This window comes from Coloeus monedula (genome assembly GCF_965178545.1).
Source record: "Coloeus monedula genome assembly, chromosome: 2".
NCBI lineage: Eukaryota > Metazoa > Chordata > Aves > Passeriformes > Corvidae > Coloeus > Coloeus monedula.
In genome coordinates, this window is record NC_138782.1 from 54,757,971 (window position 1) to 54,785,720 (window position 27,750).

A 27,750-nucleotide genomic window follows, 5' to 3' on the forward strand; every position below is an offset into this window, starting at 1 on the left:
ACCTACTGAATTTGTATATACGCTGTAGTTTTACAAGCCTGCATTTTTCTTCCTTAATAAATACAATGTCGAAGATCTTGTGTGGATAGTCTCTGAGCATTGAGGAATCTGTGTGCTGAGCTTTTCATGACAGAACCCTCCACACTTCACATAATTGGTTTTCACACCTCTCAGAGGTGTTAGTTTCAAGTCTACTGAACGTGACCATTTAATCAAGATCACCCTGTAATTCTTAAAGACAAAAAAGCTTTGTTCCATATTCTTTGTCTTAAAAGAAATGAAGTTTGGTGTATCTCAAATAAAATTGCTAGGTTTGCTACGCACCCTGAAGCAATTGAAAAATTAATTCTTTGTATTTCACCATCCACATTCACAGTATTTTATTGCAATTTCTATTCAGATATGGGGGATGAGTACAAATTGCTACTATACTAAAAGCTGAGATAAGGCCAGACTGATATCTAGGATGAAGCCACACGGAAGAATGGACTGAGAAATGGAAAGATGCTCTCTACCTCCTTGCTACCACTGCCCTCTAGCCTTTCAGGCAAGCTTTTGCAACCCTTCCTTACTTGTTATAATTTAACTCACAATCACAAGTGCAGCACATTATCACAGGCCTCAACTCTGCCAAACCTGGCAGCAGAAAGCACACGACAGTTCCTTTCTTCTTGAATGGAACAGCACATGTCCCCCACCCTTCCTACAATTCACTGAGCTGCTATTAACTTCCAAAATATATTACAAAACATAACAAACAGCCATACCCAGAAAGAAAACAGTGTATTTATTTTTGTTCTTTTTGCTCTGTATTTTCAATCAGAAAGGATTTTATTTACTCTCTTTGAAAGGGCATTTTTGAAGGGGAGTAAGTTGTTGAGTTTGAAGTTGTTTGACTTTGTGTTATTCAAGTGATGTTGGCACAGAAAAAAGCTGTATCAGAGTCAATACCCTTCCTGCTGTACCGTTCACATTGCAAGCATCTGACAACTGCAGGATACATTGCAAGCTGGCTGGCAGAACCTCCTGGTTTGCCTGCTCATCATTTGCTCTGCTTGTACTGCTTTTCCTCTTTCAAGCTGTGGCTGGACAGCAGAAATTAAAATATCACACAAATAAGAGTTCAGTGATCATTTAAAACTTCTAATGAACAGTTACAGTTTCAAGGAAGGCCAGCTTCCCTCACTCTGTAGCAACTAATCCATTCAAATGGTTTGACCATTTAATCCTTGTCCACAATTTAAAAATAGAACATAATGAAGCATCCCCAGGCCCAAGCAATAGAACTGGACTTAAGTTACTGCAGGCTGCATCAAGAGCGCCAAAGGGCAGAAGAGAAAGTGCAGCGCCAAGGATGAAGATGGGCAGTAGGATCCAGGAACTGGCTGCACACAGCCACAGACGGGCCACACACACCTCCCCCAAGCACAGTTTTGATTCTCAATAATGCTCAGGCATACACTACACACATAACATGAACTGAGAGAGCTTCAAAAGCACATTTAATCTTCAGAACAAAAGACACCACTCATAAAGAGGCAAGGACACACATTTTTCTTAATTTTTTTATTTTCATATAAAACATTTAAAATGTACAGTATTTACAGGAATTTAATTACAGATTTCAGCCCAATGACTGCATCCATTTAGAGAACATGGGGCATTAATAAAAAAGAACTTCAGTTAAAGGACTAAATTATAAAAAAAAAAAAATCCCACTCAAGAAATCTACACAGGCCACCTTTTCCTGAGATGCAAGGTGCTTCATATTTGGTTTGTCATTTTGGTTGTGTTTTTGCTTTTTGGGTTTTTGGTTTTTTTAAGACACACTAAAACCATTAATTTGGACCAAGTACAACATCTCTTACTTATTAATACTCAATACTTCCATGTTTACATGGAAGCACTTCAAAGCAACTGGTGGTTATTCCTAACCCTGAGAAAAACAGGTTTTCTCATGCAAGTTTCTTTTTCTGCAATCTTCTAGTGAAGGATTACATAAAAATATGGAAGTCTGTTCCAGGCAACTGGGAATTTACATGGTGTCTTGTTTCCACAGATGTTAGTAGATTTGACAATTTTTTTTTGAAACTAATTACTGACTTACATGGAAAACCACACAAAAGCAGATTTGATGTTTCTGTGCCAGCATGCAGTACTGCTGCAATACTTCACTGTTAATTGCAGATCTAATAATAAAAAATTACAATGTCCACTCAAGAACAAGAACTGAAGTTCTCAGAAATTTTGTGAAGTTCTCTTTCACAGGATATAATGTTTTGGAGTCTTATATTACATCATCACCCAAATCATCCTCAGGAGAGAGGGAGGAATGCTAAGCAGCCAGGACAAGAGTAAAAATCAGCTGAAAAGGTTTGAAGTGTCAAAACCTTCTAAGTGTGTCATACTGGATAGCTGACAGGTCTGTAAAAGGCATGAATATTAAATGATTTTGAATGTATAAATGTTAGGCACTTTCATATTCTGGATCAAGGTGCTATGTATGAATATCCAGAAGCTCAAGCAAACAACTTCATCACAAGAATATTAATCAATTAAACAAACTCAATTAGGTGAAAAGGTATAGATAAATACTACCTGACAGGTTCCCAGCCACATTGCTCAGATATTTGGTATTATTGGACTGCAAAAGCATGGCTAACTACCTGTAGCTGGAAAGGTATTTCCATTTCCATCCCAAGAAGTTCTCACACTGGAAGCTACTGGACTGTATCCCGAGATTACCACCATGACTTGCCCTACTCTTAAGCTCTCAATACCACTACTGGCAACTGCTGAAAGCAGGACTGGTGGTAACTTCTAATTTTGCAACTGACCCAGAAACACATCCTTGTCTCACTGTGGCCTCACATTTTCAGCTAGTCACAGCTAGTAAAAGAATCCTGTGCTGTGCGCACCCTTAAACTTTTTTATTTCACAATTACAAAAGCTGTAAGCTTGCCTGAGCAATTTAAGCATCTACACTATCCCTGTGCCACTAGTTAAGTATGAAGCACACAGAAGACAGACTGCAGGGATGGTGCTAATTCAGTGGTTTTTGTAGTTAAGGTTCAGAAATTTTGATTAAAAAGTACATTTAACCATGCTGTATTTCAAGAGCAGATATTTCTGTTGTGTGTGTGTAAAGATACATATACGTGATATAGTACAAAGCACTCATTCCACTGGTTTTGATCTTCAGCTTATAAAATAACACTGCCTTTCCCATACACATGACTATCTGCCATGCCACATTTTTCCCACATATTATGATATATTTTTGTGTCACTTCTTATTATCTCAACATCACTGTTCTTAATGATATCCTAGCTCCTGGCTGGGTCCTTTTATTCACATTTGACTCCATGTGATTTGAAAGATTCAGAAAAATGTACAATGTAGTTGTATTGCAGGGGAAAGAGAGAAGAATCTGAGAAAGTCACTTGGTTTTAAAATGTGTCTATCTGCATTCCTCTTCCAGTGTGTCAGCAAAGGAAAATCTTCCAGAACAACGAAACACTTAGCTCACACAAATCTAAGATGCTGACTCTTAGTTCTAACACCACCAGGGTTTCCTGATGCACTGTTAAGAATGCAAATCTAATTTTAAAAAAAATTACATGCTTCTGACAGAATCTTAGTTTTGAGGCAGATATATCAGATCCAACAACTGCCAGAGCTAATTCCTGACCTTCTTGGAGAACACCAACATCCTACTTATTTTTTGGACAAAACTGACAGAAGGAAAACAAGCTACCAAGTGCAAGGTTAAGCACTCTGAGCAGTTGCAAAGAAAACTCAGCAGATTGACCAGAAACTTCTTCCCATAAAACAAGATTAACTTCACAGTTTCTAATGCCCTCTCTATCCCTTCAGAGCCAAGTTCAACTTAAACACTTACCTGACGTTTATAAATTCCTGAGATATTTATTGCAATTCATATTCATCAACAAACCTCCAAACTCAGGAAGAAATTACATCAACTCCAATCTCTGCACAAGACACAGCTGCTCAGGTACTTAGTAGACAGCCTGCTAGGAGCTTCAGGGCAATTAATGCCGATTTTAAAAAAGCCTTCTTGTAACACCAAGAGAGTTATTTTCTGCACTTTTGCCATGGCAAGACCTACACATTAGTGCATCCTAAGCAGAAAGTCACTAAGCACTGCCTTCTAGGAACTTAACCCAGAACATGACATTGGAAAAGTTGCTAGGGGGATCTCACTACATCTGAATATAACGCAGAAACAGATCACAGCCAGCTAACAACTACTAATTGGGCTTTCCATGACACTGTAACTACAAAATTCACCTGCTTAATTTGGCTTTTCCTAAAATTATCAAAACCCTGCTAACCAATCTGTTACCTTCCTGTGAGTAGAGATGGGAAAAAATAGCTATTGTCTTTAAATCTTTTGTACCTTTGTGGTCAATATCTTGATATATACAAGAATGGAAGCACTCCTGAAACTGCTGTACAAAGTAACTTCACCTTAAGAATACTCATGGCACTGAGAAATCTAAGGACAGAAGTACTGGTTTTCCTTTAAAACCACCTGCTGTAACATACTAACAAGTCTGATAATCCTATAAAAACACCTTTTAAAACAAAACCACAATTTTGTGTAAATGGACCAACTTGTAACTATAAAGTGTTCTTTTTTTTCCTGAACTAAACTTCATTAATGATTGCTCTAAACATTTCCTATGAATAAAAAATACCTATCAAATCTTGACCAAAGGGAAATAAATGGATTGCATGCATTTCAATATAAAGCTATAAAATTCTTATTCCTCAGTTTTCAAAACTACAATCTCTCTGATACAGAATTCAGAAGGCTGTCAGATGACAATAAAACTTATGAAGTACAGTTTAACCACACTATTTTTCTATTGTCTTGAAACATATTTTTGGAGGGTGATTTTATGTAGTTCCTAAGTTATGTTATTAAAAGGGGGGGGGGAAATGGCAGTGATTTTCATCCTGCTAGAAAACATGCTTGGAAAAAATTCTATTGATTTCTGTTTAAAGAATATATTGTTTTAAATATTAGGATAAAATGCCCCAGAAAAAACCAGGCTTTTGAATTTTGAAAACATTTTCTAAAGAATTTGTGCAACCACCCATCAGACTTTTTTTTTTTCCTTCAGTGATGATCAGTCAGCTTGCTAATACATTCTGGAGTTATCCAGAACATGACATGGTTACTCACGTCACTAGGTGATCCAAATGGATGCTGCTGTACTCAAGTAACAGCAAAGCCTACAAATAACTGGTACTTTCACAGAATTTTTAGGGTTGGAAGGAACCTCTGGAAATCATCTAGTCCAACTCCCTGTCAAGGCAAGGTCACCGAGAGTGGGTGACACAGGAATGTGTCCAGGTGGGTTTTGAATGTCTTCGGAGAGGGAGACTCCGTGACCTCCTTGAGCAGCCTCCTCCAGTGCTCTGCCAGCCACCCTCAGTGTAAGGGAGTTCTTCCTCATGTTGAGGCAAACTTGTGTTCTTAGTTTATGGCCATTACTTCTTAATTCTTTGACATGGAATCAAATTCTTAAGATTTACAGGAAGAGCTTATAGGCATAGTCTTACTTAAAAGAAATAGTAGCACCTAATTTAATATAAAAATACTCTTCAAGAGAGGAAGATAAGCAAGAGAATACCTCCAATAATGGTAAAACCTCTCAATTCTTGCACATGTCTATCCTAATCAAGTGAAGGATTTCTTAAGCATTACATTCATTGAACTGACTTTGAAAAAGGATTTGAGGCAGAAGCGAATAATGGTACAGTTGCTGTTTTATAGTCAATGGTATGTTTTCTATAGAGTATTGTTAAAAAAACACAGCACTATTTCAAATAGGAAACAATGAGTTATGTCATATAAAAAGGCATTTCTAAAAGTGGTTATTATGAAACTTCCCCACACTTTTTATGTCATTTTCAGGTACTACTTTCAATTGTCAACTGAGCAGAACAAGTATGACTTGTAGATGTTCACAATTTAACCCAGACTTTTCATAACCTTCAGTAATGCTGTTCTTTCTGAGTTGTGGTTAAATACTTCCGTTACCCTGGTTACTCAGTTGGCCTGTAAGCATTCACAGGCTGTTCTTCACCAACATCTATCATTAACACATCTAATGGAACATGAGGCTTGTCATAGCCAGAAAACTTGAAGCAGCTGCTTGGGATGACTGTTTGCTGTGCTTCTGTGGTAGAAATCTCTGCCCCTGAAGACTTACTGCATGTATCCATTTGGCTACTGCCAGAAATGAAGTAACTCTCTTTTACTTTACAATTTTGTTCATCAGCATCAGAAGATACCTCCTCTGTGCTTTCCTGCACAGGGACCTCTTCTACCTTGGGTGGTGCCTCTGGGGAAGGGACAGAAGGGCCTCCGTCACAGGAAGTCACAGGACTAACAGCTTCTTCTTCTGGCTCTATCTCCAGCAATGTTACTTCACCATTCACTGGCAACTCCGAGTGACCTGATGGGAAGCTAATTACGGATATATACTTCCCCTCTGATTTTGGCCCCAGTAAGGCACCTGTGCTCAGATTTCTCATCACATTGACCTTAAATGGGAAAAAAAAAAAAAATCAACTTTGAGTTTAAAAGTTGAAAAAAAAAAGTGTGTTGATAATAACAAATTTAACATTAATATAACCAATTCCAAAACAAAACTGCAAAATTAAAATCTGGTATGGTCATAAGGCTATGTCCATGAGTTCAACTGTTCCAGTAACACTTGTATGCAAGATCTCAAAAATTTCTTTGGGCAAGCACATTAACAAGGATCAAATCCATTTCATGTCACTCACTGTATTTTGAAGTTTCCAGTGTAGAGGAAAACAGCAAAAGAAGGGAAAGATGTAATACTCTTCAGCTGGGAAAACCTTCCATACTTTGTAGCTAATGAGTGTAATTTACAGTGGCACCTGTCTCAGCCAGGAGGGAAGTTAACAACATACCCAGTAACTGCACCCATGTTGGAGTCTCCCAACTTATTTCACAGTGTCACTAAGTCCCTTAATGCTCCAACAAACTTTAATGTTTCACTTTGAAATCCCTCCACAGGATGATCATATGAATTCCTTCAATGGCCATGCCCCAGCTTGCTTTAAACAATTATGATATGCCTTCAGGCTGTTTAAATTCTTTAGTCTTTTTTTTTAAATGTCTTTTCAAGAATACATACATATGAAAAACAAAATAGGGTAAATTTTCAGCTATTTGATGGTGTTCCCTAAAGACAACAGAATGCCTAGGGAGAAAGAGTTAATAGTGCCCTTTTCCAAATTTCATAATTCACTATGTATGTGTATCACACAATACCAAGTATTATAGATACCTGAACTTCTTAATAAAATACATAATCACTGTTTTTTCAGATACTTTACAAAAAAAAAAATCTGCCTGAAAATTCAGATGGAGGCAAATTTGGAAGAAAGGGATGTATACAGGAGGAGGAAAGAAAGAAAAATAATATTAAGAGAAATTACAAATAGGCACAAAGAATCTCCCAGTCTGTATTAGTGTAAGAACTGCAAGTGCCATCAAAACCAGATGATCCAATCTGACTGTGCTTTTCAAGAGTCTTCCCTGATTAAAAGGTTGTGAGGCTGTAGCTTTACATTCACACCTTCAGACTGTGCTGACTTCATTAGAAATTGCCTTCATCTCTCACTTCAGTCCCATTATCTTTCCCCTCAGTAGCCCTGATACCTTGTTGATGCTACTCTGTGGTTAAGGCTGGATCAATGAAAACATTACAATTTAGGAAAACGAACCAGCTAAACAACAAGCACCACCACAAGTCAAGCAAACACTACTCCCTGAAGAGCAGTTACTGGTCATCTAAGAGGTTTTTTTACAAACAGCCGTGTGAACATCGAAAAGGTGAGGCAATCCCCCGGGGAATCAAGGGTTGCCACTGAAAAACTAGTAAAACTGCATTCAGGTGGCTCCTGACACACTAGAACCCAGCTGCCATTCAGCCATCAGTGTCTCTGGATTTTCATTTTCTGTTATGGGGAAACAGAATACTATATAAAGACTATTCAGAGTAATTTCCATGAGAATTCATGGAAACCACTCATTCGTAAGAAGCAGATGCTTAAAAGTTAGCTGCAAGGAACAGATTACAATCAATAATGGATAGATACTGAAAATGTTAAGAACAACTTAAAGGACTAGTGTACTAGTGGATATATATCCAAAATATTGGGTACCTATGCTATACAACACTGATCTTCAAGGAACCAGCATCTATAGTTTTTTGGGGTGGGGGTCAGCAAAAATCTGACTCCAATAATCACACAGCAAATGACAAGAGAAGGTAATTCGCTGTGTAAGGTGGAATACTTGAGGAATGTGAATTAAAACAAAGTATTACAGAAACCATGGCCAAAAGCTGTATTTTCAGCTTTCCATCTCTCCCCATACCAGTACATGCTAAACTGAAGTTAAAAACAAAACCCAATGAGTTCTTGTTTCTGTCCTTTTAGGATTTTCACACAGCTCTAAAAAAATCACAGTCCTAAAATGTGTTAAGGGATCACTTTGTATTCTACACAGGTCTGGCATTTCACAGTGAGCACTGGCAATACTCAAGAGACTTTCAGGATAAAATACATATTCTCTGTACAACTACATCCAAGACTTCTCAAAAGAGGAAATCCATTTTTCTCGGGGCAAGTTTTTGACCAAGTCAAGATGGTGCAAAGACACTCCTATTCCCATTCACAAAAGGAGGAAGTGATCAGAAGAAAAAACTCCTGTGTGTTTCCCGGTACCAAAGGTTTGTTAAGAGTCACTGAGTCATGACTACTAGACAATTTAGCAACACATGCAGTTGTTTGTAGCTTCAAAGATAAGAATCATAGCTTATTACACTAACTGGAAGGCCATTCAAAAGATCTTAAGTAACAAGGGTAATTAAGATACAGTTGCTATTTGAAAGAAAATATTTACTATAGGAAAGTTAATATTTTTTTTTATGCATATTATCTAATACTAGCAAACTGACAGCCAGTGATCTTAAGATGGACATCAGCAGTATTTCCTGGCATGTGCAGGTACTCACATGACTTCCTGTCTCCAGTAACAGCACCTGAGCTTTCAGGTCTTTCACTGTTTTAACAGACTAGGGAAATAAACTGCTGAAAGTCAGGCTCTCTCTTAACTTCCTTTTCTAATGATGTGTCCACCCATGAGATCCAAGTAATTTTCAGGTGCACGCTTCTTGGAGGAGAGCTTGAGAACTCCATTTCAAATCTTATTAGGATGATGGCAAAAATCTTTGTGGGCTTTGCATGGTTCCTCAAAACATTAATGCTGTGTAAATTCATGAAGAGAAGACTATGTTACTGCCCCCTATAGATGCCCACAGGGAAAAGTTTTCACAAAAGTAATGAAGCAGCTCCTCTCTTGTAAGATGACAATTATTTGTGGTAAGTGTCAGTCAATATTTACAGGAACAACTAGTTTCTCCACATCAAAAATTTATGTAGTATAACTAAAAAAAAAAAAAAAACAGATGCAAAGAAAATTCTCAAGTGTTTTGTGAATATCCTTACGTGTTCTACAAATACAAAGACAGAACACAGCTTTGTCATTCCTGTCAGAATCAGAAAAAGCATCAGCAGATAGCAGAAAAGTTGGCTTAAGCAAGACTCAACTTTCACCTTTAGCTCATTCTCTTAGAGAGTGGATCTTTTCTACCCACAAAAATATTTGCCATAATTTAAAGACAAAAGGCACTGAAGAAAAAGACAGTGACGTTAAAGCAGAGAGAGAGATACCCACAGCGTATCAGTAAATTAGGGTCACGTTCCTTTAAAAGTGGGTGAGCCCTTATCACAAATCTTAGAACAAAAATCTAGTACAGGAATAACCACAGGCCAAACTGCAGTGACTGAAGATGATGGGTGGAAAGAGACAACCTCTTGTAATACTTTTTGGGAGAAAAATAAATGAAAGTTTTAACTACAGCTGAACTGCTGAAACATCAGATTCCTCTGATCCAGGCAGAAGACTAACATGTTCTGTCCCATTTCACATATGCATATTCCTGGTAGGATCCTACTGTTTATAATGTTTAAACATTTAAACAAACATGTCTTCTGATGAAGACAATCATCCATTGCCTACACCGAATGACAGCTGCACTGTGGAAGCAGGACCTAGACATGACTGACATGTAATTCTTGGGAGTCACGAACAGCTTTAAAAAGACAGTATAAAAGCTCTGGAGCTCTAACTGGCAATGCATTTTTTTTCTTTTCTCTAAGTATGTGAGACTCACAAAGGTAGCTGCTTGATGGTTACTCTTCCTTATTTTCCCTTCTGTTGGAAAATTCCAAGTTGCTGGAAGTCATTCAAATGATGTTTTACCATCTACTTAAAGTCACCAGGAAGCAGAATGCTGAAAAACAGCAGTCCTAAGGTAGGAAATCTTGCCCAGCCTTTTAACAGATGGAAAAACTCCCTAGATGTTTTATTTTCAGACAAGCTCAGGTAAGGTGCAATGATCATAACCTGTACAGAAAGAAATGCCTTGTGCATATTCAAAGGTCAGTGACAGGCTCCAAGTGCCATTAAGTCTATAGAGATAATGCAATATAATTAAATTTATCATTAATATTAATTATTTAAATTGTTTGTTCATTACTCTAAATGATTAACCATAAAATAATTATTCATAAGTTACTAATTGCTCATTTTACATTCCCATAGTATTGATATTACCTGTGTTGAAACTACCTCTATGAGCTCTACAACTTATATTTGTCATTAGAGACTTCAATGAAAATGGACAGAAATATAGAATATCCTGATTTGGAAGGGACCCCCAAGAATCAGCATCTACCTCCTGACTCCACCCAGGGCAACCTAGAAGTTAAACCATACATCTCAGAGCATGGGCCAAACGCTTTTTGAACAGGATTTGGACAGTAACCACTTCCCAAGGGAGCTTGTCTCATTGCCTGACCACCTAGCTAACAATATTTATAAATAGTTATAGGCCTCATTCAGCTCCTTAGCAATAAAATACGATGCAGCATGTGAACCATACTGTGGTGCCAGAGCCTAGGAACCACAAAATAACATACAGCCCAGTAAAATGAGAATATGGGCACACAAATGAGTTTCTACAAGGTGAGCCTCAAGCATGAAGTTGGAGCACGTATCAGGAAGCTCACAGGCATTAAGGAGCACACATTCTATTTGTGATATTCTTTTTCCTGATCCTTTAGATGGGATATCACAGTGGTACTGGAAAGCTAAAATAACTATGGATCCATTGAGCACTACACTGTAATCCTAAACACAAACATTACTGTTGTGTGTACACAGGACACAATGTCACACATTCAGACAATTACACACTGGTGTGAAGATGACAAAAAGCCTCCAGCATCTCTACAGGCCTGTGTGTTTTGATATTGGGGCCTAGCTGCAGATGCCATCAGAGAGGCTGCTCTCATCCGATTTTTTTAAAGCCTACACTGTGAATGGCTACCTCCAAACTAGTCCCCTGGCTCCACCACAGTCCATGGAAAGAAACAGGAATTTTAGAGAGCATTTTGTCTGACCAGAAGTGTATATAATTTCAGAATAAGATGAATCATCTTGTGCTGCACAAGTTGGTGAACTAGATTACTGCTTTACTACAAAGGGACCACCTCTGGCTTAGATATCTCCATTTAGAGCAATCTCACCTCCTGATACTCTATTCTAAAGAATGCAGATTCCAGAGGGATCTTAGGCATTGACTATGGGGGAGTAATTTTAAAGGATTTTGAAACTGAAGAACATGGAATCAAAGATCATTGCCTACTCTTTATATACATGAAACTTTCTCTATCCACTGAGAAGACATACTTCCTGTGAGTCCTGTTTACTACTGCCTCAGGTGGCATTCTCTGAAGTTGTGGTTGTTCATTTATTGTGAGTAACACGACACCAGGAGAACATTACAACCATAGTTGTTAGATACTCCACTCTCACCTGACATGAAACCAAGGAGTGCTGCTGCTCTTTAAGGAACATCCACTCTGTTTCCTAGGGATGGCTACAGGGAGTTCTTAAGATACAGCAGTGGCTGACCTCTCTTCCCTGTAACTGCTTAGTGTGAGAACAGATTTCCCCATGTCCTTCTTCTCTCTTCCTACAGCACTATTAGTCCCTCCCCTTACTCTGCACATCACTAAGAACATTGCAGCAATTAGCAGAATTCCAATACTATCATTTAATGAAGGAATCTCAGAGCTCCTGTGACAGGACGAAAGGAAATGGGCACAAACTGAAACATATGGAATTTTTTCTGAATGTAAGAAAAACTGTGAGGGTGGTTAAGTACTGGAATAGGTTGCCCAGAGCAGCTGTGGAGTCTCCTTCCTTGCAAGTATTCAAAAGCCATCTGGATATGCTCATGGGTAACCTGCTCTTGTCCTTGAGCAAAAGAGTTTGAGTAGATGATGTCTTCTCCCATCAGTGATTCTGTGGTTTTGTGTCTCTGCTACTACAATGAACACAAACCTTCTAGGTACACACACACTGAGTTTTTAAGAACCAAATTCTCAAACTAGACCAACTACTGCTACTTCAGGTAAAGAGACACTGAAGTCTAGCCCTAAAAAAAATAAGAGGCAGCTAGTTGCAAAGCCTATCAGAATATTAGACTGGCATAAATTCTAAATATCTATGAGACAACGGTAAAAAAGCCAAAAAGACCCAACCAAACAAACCCAAGAGATTGGCATAAAGATACAGTAGTTATAGAACTTACCAAAGACTTAGGCAGCTTTATGTTCCTTTTCCTTAGTTTCTTGCAGCCACAGTACACCGTTGCTATTACAGTCAAGGTCCCAAAAACAACACACAGAATGATGATAAAATGTATACCTAAGAAGTTAAAGCAAAATCTAGTAGGAATTTTGGAAAAAGAAGCCACTGCTGTTATCATTTAGAACAATTTCAGAAATTGTAATAGCTCAGAATGCTTAGCTGTAAGTCAATTTACTACCTTTTTTCACTCAAAAAAACTTAATCCATAAAACTTTTATGGAGTAAATAAAAATGAGAATGACAGAAGCTTTTCAATTTATATAAACATAATCATGTTTTTATAGAAATAAAGGAATTTTGCAACTAATTTTTTGTTCCTAAGAGATGACAGATGGAGTCATTTGTGACTTTTTCCATGTGATAGCATATTAACTAACATAACTGCACAGAGTTTATGTACAATAAAAGTAAAACGTGGAACCTTCCAAAACACAGAATTGTTAACAATTACTAGTAGGACTCCACTAGTCTGACTCTCCTTAACACCCTCCTGCCTCACTCATACAGCTGCTCCTGTGCATTCAAGAAAACTGCTTCTATCAACTTTAACTCTTTGCTGAAATTCCAGGCCATAATGAAGTACAATTACAACATTTCAAGAGGTTCAGATATAAATTTGGGTCATTATCTGCCTTTTGTTCTCTTTAATTAAGAAAAAGAGTTCAATATCTTAATTTAATGGCTGTAAGTTTATAGTTGCTTCAAATTAAAAGTCTACATACATTTTCCTCAGTGAGGAGGCTGAGCAAAAAGCCAGCTGCTAGAAGAGACAATGCATATGAAAACCACATAGCTCAGAGAATGATCCATGTCTTTTTTTAATCACACCAATGATCACGTGCAATGGAAACAGGTTTTGTGATACCAACAACACAGGAAAAACACCCCAAAAAGAGGTCAGGGTCACTTGAAAACAATACATGATCTGTAAAGGTCAGAACTGTCAAAATGCCTTTGAAAAATAATTACTAAGCTTTCCCTATTTTTTCTATTCTCCCGCAGGCATCCAATGGCTATATAAGACCTCAAATACTTGCTAGATCAGATCTGTCTTCAGATTCAGTATGTTCTCACTATAATATCAGAATCCTCTTACTCAGTGTCTGCTTGAGAGGAACAGGAATGCAGCTTTCCTCTGATGGAGTGCCAACCATCAGATCATCAAAACGTCCTACTGCTGAAACACAATATGTGGAACTTTCATTAGGAACTGGGATTTTGAGGCTACACTTATGCATTGTACAGTTGTCCTCGTAGAACTCTTCAGTCTGCAAAAAAAGTGGAAGACATGTTATATCATCTGACTCACTAGAACAGTGTTACAGTACCTTCTACCACTTCAAAAAATGTTAAAACACCATGTGTTTCCTACATCAGCCACATGCCTTGCAAAAGCTGTGCAAACATCAGCTTACTGGCTACCTCAAGATGTTGTATTTGATCAGACCATGGTATTTTCCAGCTAAAATTTGTGCTGTTCATAGTAGAGATTCACATTTCTAATTCATTTATAAAACTTGTACCTGGATCCATATGAAAAGCTAACTGTAAGTAAACACACCTATTGTAATTTTCCTTGAGTTCACCCTCCATGACTGCTAAATAAACTGGTATAAATACCTTGAAAGGTAATTTTCTTAAATTAAAGGTCTCTTTAGACAAGTGAGAGGGGCACAAGTAAAGTTACCAATGTTTAGCATGTACACAGAAACACCAGCATGTGATTAAGTAACACTTATCTTGTGTCCAGCTAATGCAGTAATCTAATTTTTGTTGTAAGCATTAATTTGGGCAACTAAAATCCAGACTTTTCATTCACATATCTCATTGTAATGTGCTCAACATTTAAGGTGCTCAACCGTTTTCTTGGTATCTGTTAGCTCCGTGTGTCATAGGAGTAATCCCTTGTATAGGCATTTAAGGTAAACAAGTGTTTTTAATCTTGAATTTTATTTTTGGAACTTACCTCATTTTTACTATTCCGAGCACTCACCAAGTACTCAAGCCTTGAATAAATGTCTTCAATACAAGAAAGAGGGAATTCAGGATGGTAAATATCAACCACGATTTTATCACCATGTCTTGAGAGATTCAGTTTTGGCGGTCCTATTTTTCCTGCAACACATTGCACCATTGCTATTAGGCCAAAGCTTTTAACATAAAATAATGGTATTTATAGTTAGCTTTCCAAAATTCATCACAGATTTGAGAAGACTTACGTATTTATTCCCATGCTGTTAATATTCCATAGCTGTGGTAAGACCTCTTTGTTGCTTAGAAGTAATGGAGGCATTTGGATACATTAACTAATTAATATTAATTAACTAAAGTTTTTAAAATAGAAACAGATTGTCCATGAAGAATTTCACTATTAAACAATTCAACTTTCCTACACACATAAATCCATAAAATTCAGCTGACAACAGAAAAAGCTAACAGCAATTAAACATATACACAAATGAGAACCAAACACAAGATCCTGCTGACTAGATCCCACCATAAATCACCTCAGTTAAAAACAGTACTGTACTGAAACAAAGGCTATACAAAAAGCTAAACAAATCTCACTGTAAGCAACATTTGGAAACTTTGGATTTCCCATGGCAATGGTTTATGTGAATTTTTCGTGTCTAATGGTCTGACTGAACACGAGTTTCTTGTTCAGTGGGAAAAGTGTTTTGTCTCTCTTTTCCATACATGGCCACCAATTTTCTGGAAACTGTCACACTCAGCATTACTACCCTGACTTCTGTCCCCTTGTCAAACTCTAGAAACCAGCCACTATTTCAAGTCATAGGACTGTTAGGTGGGGACAGAATCATAGCAGAAAACAAAGAGGGACTCCACTCCTTCAGCTCCAGCAATGTAGAAATCCAGCTCTAGCTAAAGCATAACCCAAGTCAGATAGAATCTCATGCACCAGGTTTCCCTTGAAAGCTCTATGTTGGGAATGAAGCAAGCATGGTAAAAAGACTCCTGGTCTTTTCTCATTCTGTTGCATTTCCTTTGCACTGCCCATGGAATGCCAGAGCCTGCCACACTGGATTGTAGACACAAAATTTACTTTTACAATATTAATGCTAAAGGCTAATTTTTTCCAAAGCAGGCCGAAAGATTTACATGAAAAAATAGTAACTTACAGTACCTAGATACCTGAAGCTATCAGTACATGGCATTCTAGTGTCAAGCAAGGTCCACATTGTCTGGTGACAGTTTCCCACCCTAAATTGGTTTCTGGGGCACCAGGCAAGAATATGGGAAGGATTCAGAGTGCACCATCCACATCACCTTCTTGCCTTTAGACATTTTGAAACAAATATTCAGATACCTCCGAGTCAGGGCTAACAAGTACTATGAAGTTCCTACTAAGCAATCACTCTTCATTTCATCCTGGACTCCTGGCTTTAAGATACTCCCAAATGCAGTGCAATAACAGAGCAAAAATAATAATCAATTACTAACTTCCTAAATTTTTGAAAAAAAATCACAAGGTTTAGCTTAGATACAACTTACCATGCCTTTGCAAAATAAACTCATTTGCCTCGACATATTCAGACTGTTGTGACCCAACAAAAGCTTTAACTCGAAGCCAGTGAGATAAATAAGGGTCACATATTTCCTCTGAGAGATCACAAAAATGAGCTGAAGTGTTCACACAGGTTGAGACGTTCTTATAGTAACCTAAACTGTAAAATAGATCAAATAATAGTAAATACAGCTTCAACTGCACAATTCTGTACAATACACTGCCTGTAATAAAAAACTGTGAGGGTGGCCAGGACCCATGACAGCACAGATTAACCAGGGAGGTTGTGGAGTTGCATCCCTTAGGGATATTCAAAAGCCAACTAGACACAGTCTTGGATGACCTGCTCAAGCAAGAGGTTTGAACCAGATGACCTCCAGAGATCCCTGCCAACCTCAACCATTCTGTTACTTGACAAATTTTGCCTTCATTCACACTTGGGCAACCTTCACCCTACATGACTTCACTACATAGAAACAAAAGAATTTACCACGGACTGACTGCTTTTATATGCTTCTAGAGAATATCAGGCATAGGAAATAAAATAGTAAGAACTTACTTGTAAGGCTTGATTTCCACAATAAAACGAGGAGTTACAGGCACAGATGGGTACTGCCAATGCAAAACTGTTTTGAAATTTTCGGATGTTACTACAATCTCTGTTGGTGAAGGCACTAGAAGAAAGAACAATTGCACTTTGATAAACCTTTGTAAGCACAAGAACAGCCAAATGTACTTCTAAATTATTTGGAAAAGGCAACACGTTAGACATAAAAATCACAAATACTTGCCCCAAATGAGCTAGTCTGTCACCAGTACAGACACCTATGAGCCCTGTAAGGTGATTTATTACTAATCTCTCCTTCAGAGACAGCTTTTGTCCTCTTTGCAACAACTTCAGATAACCCACATTCACTGAAAGCAAGTCCATCAGACAGCCCATATCAGGTTCATAGGCAGTGATGATTATACCCCTGTGTTGGTCTTCTACAGATGTACCAGCAAGACAGATAGTAAGACTTTACTCAAGTTAGAGGAAATTAGCTCAGTTCCTGTAGATTTCTCTTGCTGTTCATAAAATGAATTGGAGGAGCTGGGGTGGGAAATGGTACCAGAGCTGGACCTCCAAGGCCAAAATACAACAGGCCTGCTAGGGAAAGCCCGGATTCCACACGAATTTCTAACAGTGATACTTCTACCACTCCAGCAGTATTTTCAGTAAGCTGTGATGACCAAAATAAACTACAAACATTTGTAAGGAATTTGAACACTGAAGCTATAATGTAGTTCCATATACATCTGTATCAGAGGTAATGTCATAAAGCAATACAAAAATAAGAAGCAACACTGACAGTTTTCCATATTCAACAAGTATCTGTTTTAAGCAGCAACAGCAACAGGGATATCAATGAAGCAGCTGTAGTGGAAGGAAAATTACAGTATGCTGTAACTCTTGAAGGCTGCCACATGATACTCAGGAAGAAAAGATAAATGAAGGTCACTCAACTAAATTTAACTCTTACAACTCAGCTTTTCAATGTCTGGTTTGGCACCCTTAGTATTCTCAATGTAGCTTTTACAACATGTTGAGGGAACTCTTATTTGACCTGCTCTACAGTGCTCTTTGTTCACGAAGCAAGTACTGCAACTTCACTCTGTGATATATTCGGGGAAAGTAAACAATTTTCACATCCTGAGAACAAGACCACAAATATAACACATTACTGAAAGTAATACGTAGAGGTTGAGATATGCTATTGACCACAAAGGTTTGATACATGAAACATAGATCACTCTGCAAATGGTTCTGTGGTTTATGTTTTAATACATACAAGAGTGGCATTTCAGCTATTGGAAAAAAAAGGAACATAATCATCAAATTCACAACCACAAGAAAAAAAAAAGGTGACAAGCTGACAGAAGAGGTGTCAAGCACACAGATGGGCCAAAGCATACAAACATTACTTCAAATATGCCAGTTTAAGCCACAGTGTAGCTAGCCTTAGAAAAATTTAACTGTTGTGTACTATTATACAAAAGAAACTGCTTAACAAATGGGGACGACCCCAGAGCGCTGAAGGGGGTAGTAAATGTTACAGTAGGACCCCTCCATCACCTGCCTAAGGTTTCCTGCTGACTGGAAGCCAGCCACTATTCCAATTTACAAGAAGGGCATGAGGAAAGACCCCAGAAAACCAGACCTGTTAGCTTAACCTCAGCACGTGGAAAAATGATGGAGAAGATCATGCCGGGTGCTCTTGGAAGACACTGAAAGAGCAATACTATCACCAGGAACAGTCAACAGGGATTCACAAAGTGAAAGTCCCATTTAACTGGTTTATTAATTAATCAGTTGATCATACCTAGTGGATGAAGGGAAGGCAGTGGATGTACTTTTTCTGGATTTAATACAGCTTTTGATACTGTCCCTCATTCTGTCCTTCTGAACAAGTTGGCACATGCAGGTTCACAGTGCACTGAGTGAAGAACTGGCTGAAGGGCAGAGCTCAAAGGGTTGCTGTGAATGGGGCTGCACCTGGCTGGGGACCAGCAGTGTTCCCTGGGGCCCAGTCCTAGGGCCTGTTCTGTTCAGGATTTTTACCAACGATCTGGGTGCAGGAGTTGAATGCACCTTGGGCCAATTTGCCAACGATCCTGAACTGGGAGGTGCTGCCCCCCCTCTCAAGGCATGTGAGGCCTTGCAGAGGGTGCTAAACAAATGATCTTCGTTGTCTAGCTCACAGCCCCTTTACTGAGGCTGGCTATCTGATTTCTAATGGTTTCTTCTCCAGAGACAGTGCCTGGGGATGCCGCAGTCCCATTTCACTCCAGCATCAAGAGTGCAGACCACAGAGAACCCTTCAGATTTTCAAAGTGCCACTGTCTAATCTTCACATATGCCATTTCTGCGTATCACCAGTAAAAGGCCCTAATACTTTACAGAAACACTGTTTTACTTAACCCATTGAAATGAACCCAGAATGAAAGCATTCATTTTTCTAAACATTTTATGCTACATTCTATGTTGTTCTGCAGGCATAAGTGGAAGATGACAATAGCAGTTAGTGCCACAAAGGTTAACTATTAAACATAAAACTCCTTTTAATTTATAATAAACATAAATGCAGCAACACTCAAGGTGCAAATTCAAACAGTGAGACAGCAAGTATGGAAAGAGATAAGAAAACTGATCAGCAATTCATGTTATAATGCATGACACAGAAAACTCAACAAGTTCTAGTTTGCCTCCAGTTCAAACAAAGTGATTCCCATCTGCAGTTCACCTTGCCTTGCAGGACAGGAACACTGGCTGATGAGAAGCCAACAGAGAACAGCAAGAACAATTTTTGAAATGTGTATCTGTATTGTAAAACAACATAAAAGGAACTGCAGAAAGCAGCTCTACATCCATAGAATAAAGGGCAAAGGTAGGCCAATCAGATATCTTTTTTAAGCATGCCAGGAGAAGAAATTCAACATGCCTGTATTTTGAGGATAAAGAACTGGAATTTTGGAAAGCAAAGGTAGGACTAAGAGAGGGGTAAAAGCAAAGACAAGGACCACAGGGTGACCTGGATGTTTAGCATTTAACAAAAAATAGATGTGGGAATACAACCACACAGTTTATCTCAAGAAACTCACACCTGCATCAGTTTATAACTTGGACAGAAATTTATTAATTTGTCCACATGCAAACAACTCAAACTATTGCTGCCATATTGATGACAAAGATCTCATCAGGTGACTACTATGGGACACGAATGTGTATATACATAATCAAACACCTTCTCAATGTGCAATTATCTTAACTAATGTATTTAAGATTTAGTAGACATTTACATCTTCAGCAAACTTGCAGAGAAGACAGTAAGGAAATACATGCAGGAAGAAATTAAAAGCCAAACTCCACTGAAAGACTTGTTTTACTTCAAGTATCTGCTGCTGCTTGATTTCAGGCTGCTAAGAAATAAGGGGGATATTGGGTTGGTTTGGAGGGTTTTTTTCAGAGTAACATAAACAAGTGTACCTAGTGTCTTCTAAGACTAAGACAGATAATTCTTAGAACTAATCCACTACTTGCACAGAATATATGATGTAGTTCTGCTTCAAAAGTGTACATTATCAAGGCAGAAAATGCTTGTTTTTACCTACAAGACAGGAGTAACTTGTGAAGAACAAGTCTAACTTGTCTTATTTTATGCATTTACTTCTCCGAGTCAAAAACACCCACTGCACACCTCTCACAAATCTCAGCAGGGTCAGACATATGCAAACCATACAGACTTCTTTACCAGCTTGAAACCGGACATTCTTGTTCACTATGTAATGGTTCCTTAACAATACCTGAAAGTACTTATGAAAGACAAGTTTGAAGCAGCCATGTACTCAATAAAACCTATTTTTAAAGCCTCTACAGAAGGACTTAATATTTTGTATATATGTAGATGTCCGACCTGTTCACTGAGCCTCAGCAATGCATTGCCTAGAGCAAAAATTAATTCAATGAACTGGACATTTCCGAGATGTAAAAATGAGACAGCCTTCAAGCTGATACGTGTATCTTGTGCAACACTGAAGTTCCTTCCCTCATTCTGACATTATTATATACACAGAGGGATTTGTCACCACAGCTCACACAAGTGGAATTCAGCTGAAGTGCAATAATGTACGCAACAGAACAGGGCCTGATGAATCCACAATGCAGAGTTTATGGTACAGCTATCTGAGACAACGGTGGACCTAAAAGCCATAAAAGTTCATTCAAGTCATATGTGCCTTTTAAACATCATTTAGGCACTGAAATATGGACTGAAAGCACAAACTGAAAGCTTGAAAAGACAAACTGTGCAAAAACAACACGTAAAAACGTATTTTGAAAGTCTGTTCCTGTTTTGGCTTTCCATTAAAAACAAACAAATCCTTATAATCCCCAAGTGATACATCATAGGAAAACACTTACAAGCCACTTCAACAGGCCAAGAGGGACGACAGCTTGAACTGTGCTGTAGAATCATGGTTAACTCATCACTTAAAGACAAACAGCTGCAATGGTAACAAATTGGTCCCTTCTGGGCCCCTGACCGGGAGAAGTGTGCCTTCCTTGTGCCAGCCCTGTGCTTTACCTACAGCTGCTTCACTTCACAGATTAACAGAATGTTCTGAGTTGGAAGGGACCCACAAGGATCACTGAGTCCAACTCTTACATAAACGGCCCATACAGGGACCTGATCTCACACATCCCCTTTAACTGCACCCAGAAAGGGTAGCAGTTCTGATGACTTCACAAATGTAAAAAAGTCACTCTCCTTACTTTGACCGCCAATGAACATGAAGACAAGGGAAAAAAGATCAATTTGCACGACCTTTGAATGGTTCTGCACGCCTCTGCAGCCATATGCATTGGAAAAAATACCCAAACAGAAAAAAAGGTGGCAAAAAGGCAACCAATACTGTGAAAAATGGATTCGGAAGGCAGCAAGTCAATGCTAAGGATGAAAAATAACACATAAAAACAACTTAGTCTCTCTCTGAAGGCTGAATTTCCTTAATTTTTTTTTGGTGCCCAACTTGGGATTCAAAGGGTTTGAGATAATGACAGACTTGACTAGATGTACTAGACTGAATTTACAGGTTTTAGTGCTGTTTAGTTAGTAATGAGTACACTCCTGTGTTTGTCCCGGGGCTCACTTTCCTGACTGTATGTTTGAGTCCAGTGCTCGCTGCTTGCTGTACTGCTTATCACCTCACTGTGGTGTGCCTTGGGAGCATTCTGATAACAGCCATGGCAATGCAAGTGGGCTCCCAGGGTATTGCTGCTTTCTGTGTTGCATACACTCGGGACATAAAGTGAGGGGAAGGAGGAAGAAGTGTGGAACATTTGAAGTCATGGTGTTTGTCTTCCCAAATAACCCTTACCTGTGATGGGGCCCTGCTCTCCTGGAGATGGCTGAACACCTGCCTGCCCATGGGTAGCAGTGAATTCAGTCCTTGTTTTGCTTTGCTTATGCGCATGGATTTTGCTTCCCCCTATTAAACTTTCTTTATCTCAATCCACGAGTTCTCCAGCTTTTACCCTTCTGATTCTCTCCCCAGTCCTGCTGGTAGTGGAGTGAACAAGCAGCCGCATGACGCTTGGTTAAACCATGACAAATGGTCCTCCTAACCATTAATATCCTCACTTCAATCTGCTCTAAATCAAACAAAGTTGGCCCGCACTAAAGCAGAGTTCAGCCATCTGGGGGCTAGAGAAGAGCTAGGAGCACTGCCCAGCACCACAGGACAGAATCTGAGCAGGAAGGGGTCACTGCTCACCACAGGCTGCAGGAGCACCAGGCACGGGCCCTGGGGAGAAATGGGAATATCTGTCAGAGCAGCGGCTCTGCCTTCTGCCACGTTCTCCTTCAAGGCAGCACACCCAGGTTAGCATGCCTGCCTCTCTGTGCACTTCCAGCAGACCAGGCACTAAACAGCTCCTGCTCCTATCAGACTGCTGGAGGGGAGCTGCCTGTTGGCTGTGCTTGGCTGGGAGCTTGGCATGCTGGCAAGCACCAAGGAGATGAAGAACTTTTGTGCCTGCTACCTGACTGGCTTTCTTTTAAGCGGCAGCAGCCACATGGTGTATGTGAAAATATTTGCATGTGTTTGCCTTCACCCGCTTTGATTTATCCCTCCAAAAGAAACCCAGGACATGCATTTCTCTGTTAATGCCACTCCCATACCTGGATGGTACTTCCTTAAAAAATTTACTACAAACAAGCTTAAATTAATGCATGTAACAACGATTTATGCAGAAGGTTCTACCAGAAGTACTCAAAAGACCTCAAATTCATTTGTAAACTAATTTATTTGTGAAGTGAGTACTATGACTGGGGTAAAATTTAAAGCTATTAATTTTTTTAATATTTACTGAAATGAACTTAAATGATTTCCTAAGTATCATGAATAAACATTATACACAGTATACAGAGCATTTTTACAGCTTCTATTAACAGAATTGTGTTTTCTCAGGGCTCAGAGGTTTGACACTGTTCTGTGGAGTTTTTAAAATCGTTGTTTATGATAAAAATTTCCACAAGGTTGTAAGTTGTACTAACAAGAGAGGCACACGGAGAATACCATCTTGAGAAAAAGCACAGCAAGTTGCACAAGATGGACACTTAAAAAACCTGATGTAATAAGTTAAATACTGTTTTATCTATTTTATAACTATTCTTCCCTTTTGTCATAGAAGTGTTGTAATAGATGATACCTAAATATAGCACTTTCTACAACCTAATTTGTTTTTGTTTGCAGCTCATCAACTGCTATGAATGCCAATAACCTGAACCATAAAAGAACAACTCAAGACCACCACGATTATCCCATACAACAGGAAGTCAGCTGCATAAACAAACTACACATGTCCCTGGAAATCTGGCTTCCAGTGTGCAGTAAGCACCTGAACTGCTACTACAGCCTCTAAATCTTCTTCACCTTGACCACAGACCTTGTCTTCCATGATACTAAAATACAGAGAGTTCCCATCAAAAGTGCCCAGCTCCTCTGACTGTGGAGTCAGAGGGCTATCAATGCAGGCACATTAGGCATCCAGCTGCAGGAAATGCAGGAGGTGTTCCAGCTGCTGCTGGGTTGTCTGGCTTCATTCCTTTTCTAAGGAAAATGGTGTCCTACAACGGAAGATGAAGACAACTGAACATTTCCTCATTACACACTCAGTCTTGAGGTATCTATTATACGACTGGCACATTGAAAGCCCTACAAGACTCAAGGAAAAAAAAATAATCATGCAATTGTTGCCATGGAAATTCTGGGCTCCTCAGTACAAGAGACATGGAGTTCATGGAGCAGGTCCAGCAGAAAGCTACAAAATTGATCAAGGAATTGGGGCATCTTCATTATGAGGAAGGGCTGAGGGAGCTGGGCCTGTTCAGTCTCAAGAGATGACAGAGGGGACCTCATCAATGTCTACAAGTATCTGAAAAAGGAGTGCCAATAAGACTGTTTCTCACTGGTGCCAGGCAACAGAACAAGAGGCAATGGGCAGAAACCAATGCACCTGAATACAAGGAAGATCTTCTTTCATGTGTGAGTGACCAAGCATCAGAATAGACTGCCCAGAGAGGCTGTCAAGTCTCCCTCACTGGAAATAATCAAGAACCATCTGGATGCAATCTTGTGCCATGTGTTTTAGGATGACCATGATTGAGCAGGAAAGTTGGACCAGATGACCCACTGTGGTCCCTTCCAACCTGACCCACCCTGCTATTCTGTATGTGAAAGCATCATAAACATGCTTCAGACTCCCCTTCTACCTTAATTCTTCCCCTGTAAGTCACCACATCTGCTTGCACCAATATTATAATGAAGTAAGGACATGTTACTAGTCATTACATATAAAACCACCATTTTCATTCAACTAATACACAGCAATGTCAATTAGAACTCCCTTCATGATGCTTTTGTTCACCAAAAAATTAAGTTTTTACTTATATGATGAAGTCTCTGAAGGGCATCGTTATAGTGGCTGTGACCAAGCTGAGTATAAGCCACCAAGAAAATGCTGCTTGCGTTTTCAAAACCTAACTCAAAAATACATTCTGCTCCTTTGAGCTGAGGGTTTGCTGCTTCACTCACATGCAGAAAAATGAGCTTTCTGCTTCTAGGCAGCTTGGTACATCACCTACACCAGAGCACTGCTCTCTACTCTTACAGAGATAACTGTTGTGCTGGACCAGGCTAGATTACAGCAGGTTTATTTCACAAATGATTTACTGGTATTGTGGCTTTTACCCTAAAAATGCTTAATACAATGTAGAAGTGGCATATTTTACTAGCAATAAAAGCATGCCCTTAAAAGAGACTAAGTCAGACCACACAAGACAATATTTAACATATCCACACAAGACAGTATTTAACATATCAAGCCACCTTACTGATCAAATGTGGCAAAAAGATAGTTTCCCTGCAAGGTTAGCCACTTACAATCAGAAACCAAGTCAAACAAACTGGATATTCAAAATGCAAACTATTAAGGGACAAGAATGCAAGCAGACTGCCATTTTTAGCACTGCTAGTCCATATGAGACAAACCTAACCAGACTTCCAAAGTCTGGTGTGGCCCATGCTCAGGGGTGATCAAGTTCAGTCACTTCACCTGGGCATGGATCTAAACTCCAGGAAATCTCCATCTGCAGAATCCAAGGAGCGTGGGCACACAGCCAGCCCTCAGCAGTCTCAATAAAAATTAAATGCATGTTCCCTTTTGACTATTAGACAGCAATCTCTGTTGTTAATGAACCGTTTCAGTTTAAAGTGACACATGTAAACCTGACTATTTCTTTCGTAATTTACTTGCCACAACTCTGCAAACAGACACAACACTGTTCTTTGCTGGCAAGCCACCTCTACTCCCCAGCAGTGCTTGGCCAAAATATGCGTGTTCCAGGCCGTGCTCCCGATACCTTCTTTGCACTCCCCTGTCCCGTGCTCCCAATTTTCGCACTGAAATTCCCAGTTTCTCTGCTTCTTTGGACATAGGAAGCGATAAAGCACAGCGGAGCAGGCCAGTCCATTTGGTTCTGAGTGCCAAAATGTGCAAACACCCGAAATGACGGCTGATGTCACCAGCGCGCCGCCGGTGCGCGCGCCACGAGATGGCCTGCGGCCAGGCTGAACCGCGCACCGGAGAGAGCTCGGCCGGGGCGCCTCGGCGGGACAACACGGCACAACCCCGGGGAGCGGGGGCTCCTCCCCGCCACGGCCCGGCCGCTCGCACTGCCCCGACGGCTCCCTGCGCCCGCAGCGGGCCGCGGCAGCGATGCGGGCCCGGCGGCACCACTGGCGGCGCTCGGTCACAGAGGACTCCGCGACAGGGCGCGGCCGGTGCCGCCGCCCCTCAGGTGACCCGTGCTGCCCCTCAGTCGGTCGGCCTGCCCCAGCCGCCCCATCCTCCCGTCCCGTCCCGTCCCGTCCCGTCCCGTCCCGTCCCGTCCCGTCCCGCCCATTACCTGCGGGCGGCTGCTCCCCCTGGGAAGCCGCGCTCCGGCGCGGCCCCAGCAGCGCCGCGAGAGCCAGGAGGGACAGCGGCACCCACATGGCGCCGGGTGGGGAGCGAGCGGAGGCCGCTCCGCTCGTGAAGCCCCAGCGCCTCCGCTCCGCCGTGGCCGCTGCGGCGCCTGCGCCGGGCAGGAAGGGGCGGGATGCCCGGCAGGAACGGTGCGGGGGCGGGCGGAAGCAGCGGGGTCACCGCCGGTCCGCGCCTGAGGGGCGCCGAGGGAGGGGGAAGAGACTTGAGTCGTGGCCTGGCGGCTGTCCCAACAATGAACAGGGTGGTGACCTCCGCGATGCCCGCCCTGGCTTTGTTAATGCTGTGTTTTAAGGGCCAGTGCTGGGTCATACCTGTCAGCCCCAGCCGCTTGGAAAGCACCATCCACCTCGGCATGTTGTGAGTTGTGCTCTCTCCCCATTTCTTCTGAAACACGAGTGGAGTGTTTCAGAAATAGCACACTGAACTCATACGCGTAGAGGAGTCCTAACTTATGCTGAGAGGCCTTATTCTTTCTTGGAAATAACCTAATTGTCTATGCACTTCAAAAAACTGAAGTTCTGACAAGCAGGATGGAGACTGCAGTTTTTGCCACCCTACTGTTCCTTTGTCTCCCATCCAGTGTCCCAGTGCCAGGTAATTCTCCACCTTAACCTTTCAAACTCAAGACTACCCTGGGCCAGATGAGTAGAAGGACTTTAGTGCTAACCTATGACAAGGACACAGAAGAAACCTCTTCTGCTACATGCTTCAGCAGCTGTGATGAGGATGTAGCAGGTATTTAAGCTCCTGTCAGTGATTTTGCAAATAATGCTTTTTCTAGACCTAAAATGGAGGCACCTTGAGGAATCCTTGATGTCCACACATCTTCTCAGGCTTTCAAGGGGACAGGAGGAGAAAAGAGCTATGTGCCAGAGCCATTACGCTTCCCCTTTCTCATACCTCTCTTTGAAAAAGTTCAGCTGCTCACTCGCCTTTATTTCCTGTCCCAAGCATTAGCTCACTTCCTAGGGAAAGGGATGGAGAAATTTATTTTCTTGCCATTTGCTATCCACACTGGCAAAACTCAAGAGACAGCACAATTTGCTGTGTGGGAAGGAATGAGTAGCAAGGAGACAGGAGGTCACAAGCCAGCAATGGATGCTGAAGAAAACACCTCACTGTTATGGCCTGAGAAATCATGGTGTTCCCAGAGGTGATTAGGTGGTGCTGTGGGGTGTAGGATCAGTGTGAGGTAGAGAGCTAACATCTCCTCCCAGCTGTGCTAAGATTGAAAAAAATAGATTGTGAAACTACACTGACGTGTAGCAAACGATATGGGCA

At 40.4% G+C, this 27,750-nt stretch overlaps 1 protein-coding gene across 1 annotated transcript; it reads right to left on the reverse strand.

Moving 5' to 3' along the window:
* Nucleotides 1–1,557: 1,557 nt before the first annotated feature.
* On the reverse strand, nucleotides 1,558–26,552 carry IFNGR1 (interferon gamma receptor 1). The gene is made up of 7 exons (XM_082276563.1): nucleotides 26,390–26,552; nucleotides 16,942–17,056; nucleotides 16,370–16,542; nucleotides 14,823–14,971; nucleotides 13,953–14,124; nucleotides 12,798–12,913; nucleotides 1,558–6,579 (listed from the first exon to the last, which is right to left on the reverse strand). Exons 1-7 carry the CDS (start codon nucleotides 26,475–26,477, stop codon nucleotides 6,079–6,081), a joined length of 1,314 nt encoding a protein of 437 aa, XP_082132689.1. The 5' UTR covers nucleotides 26,478–26,552; the 3' UTR covers nucleotides 1,558–6,078.
* Nucleotides 26,553–27,750: the final 1,198 nt, after the last annotated feature.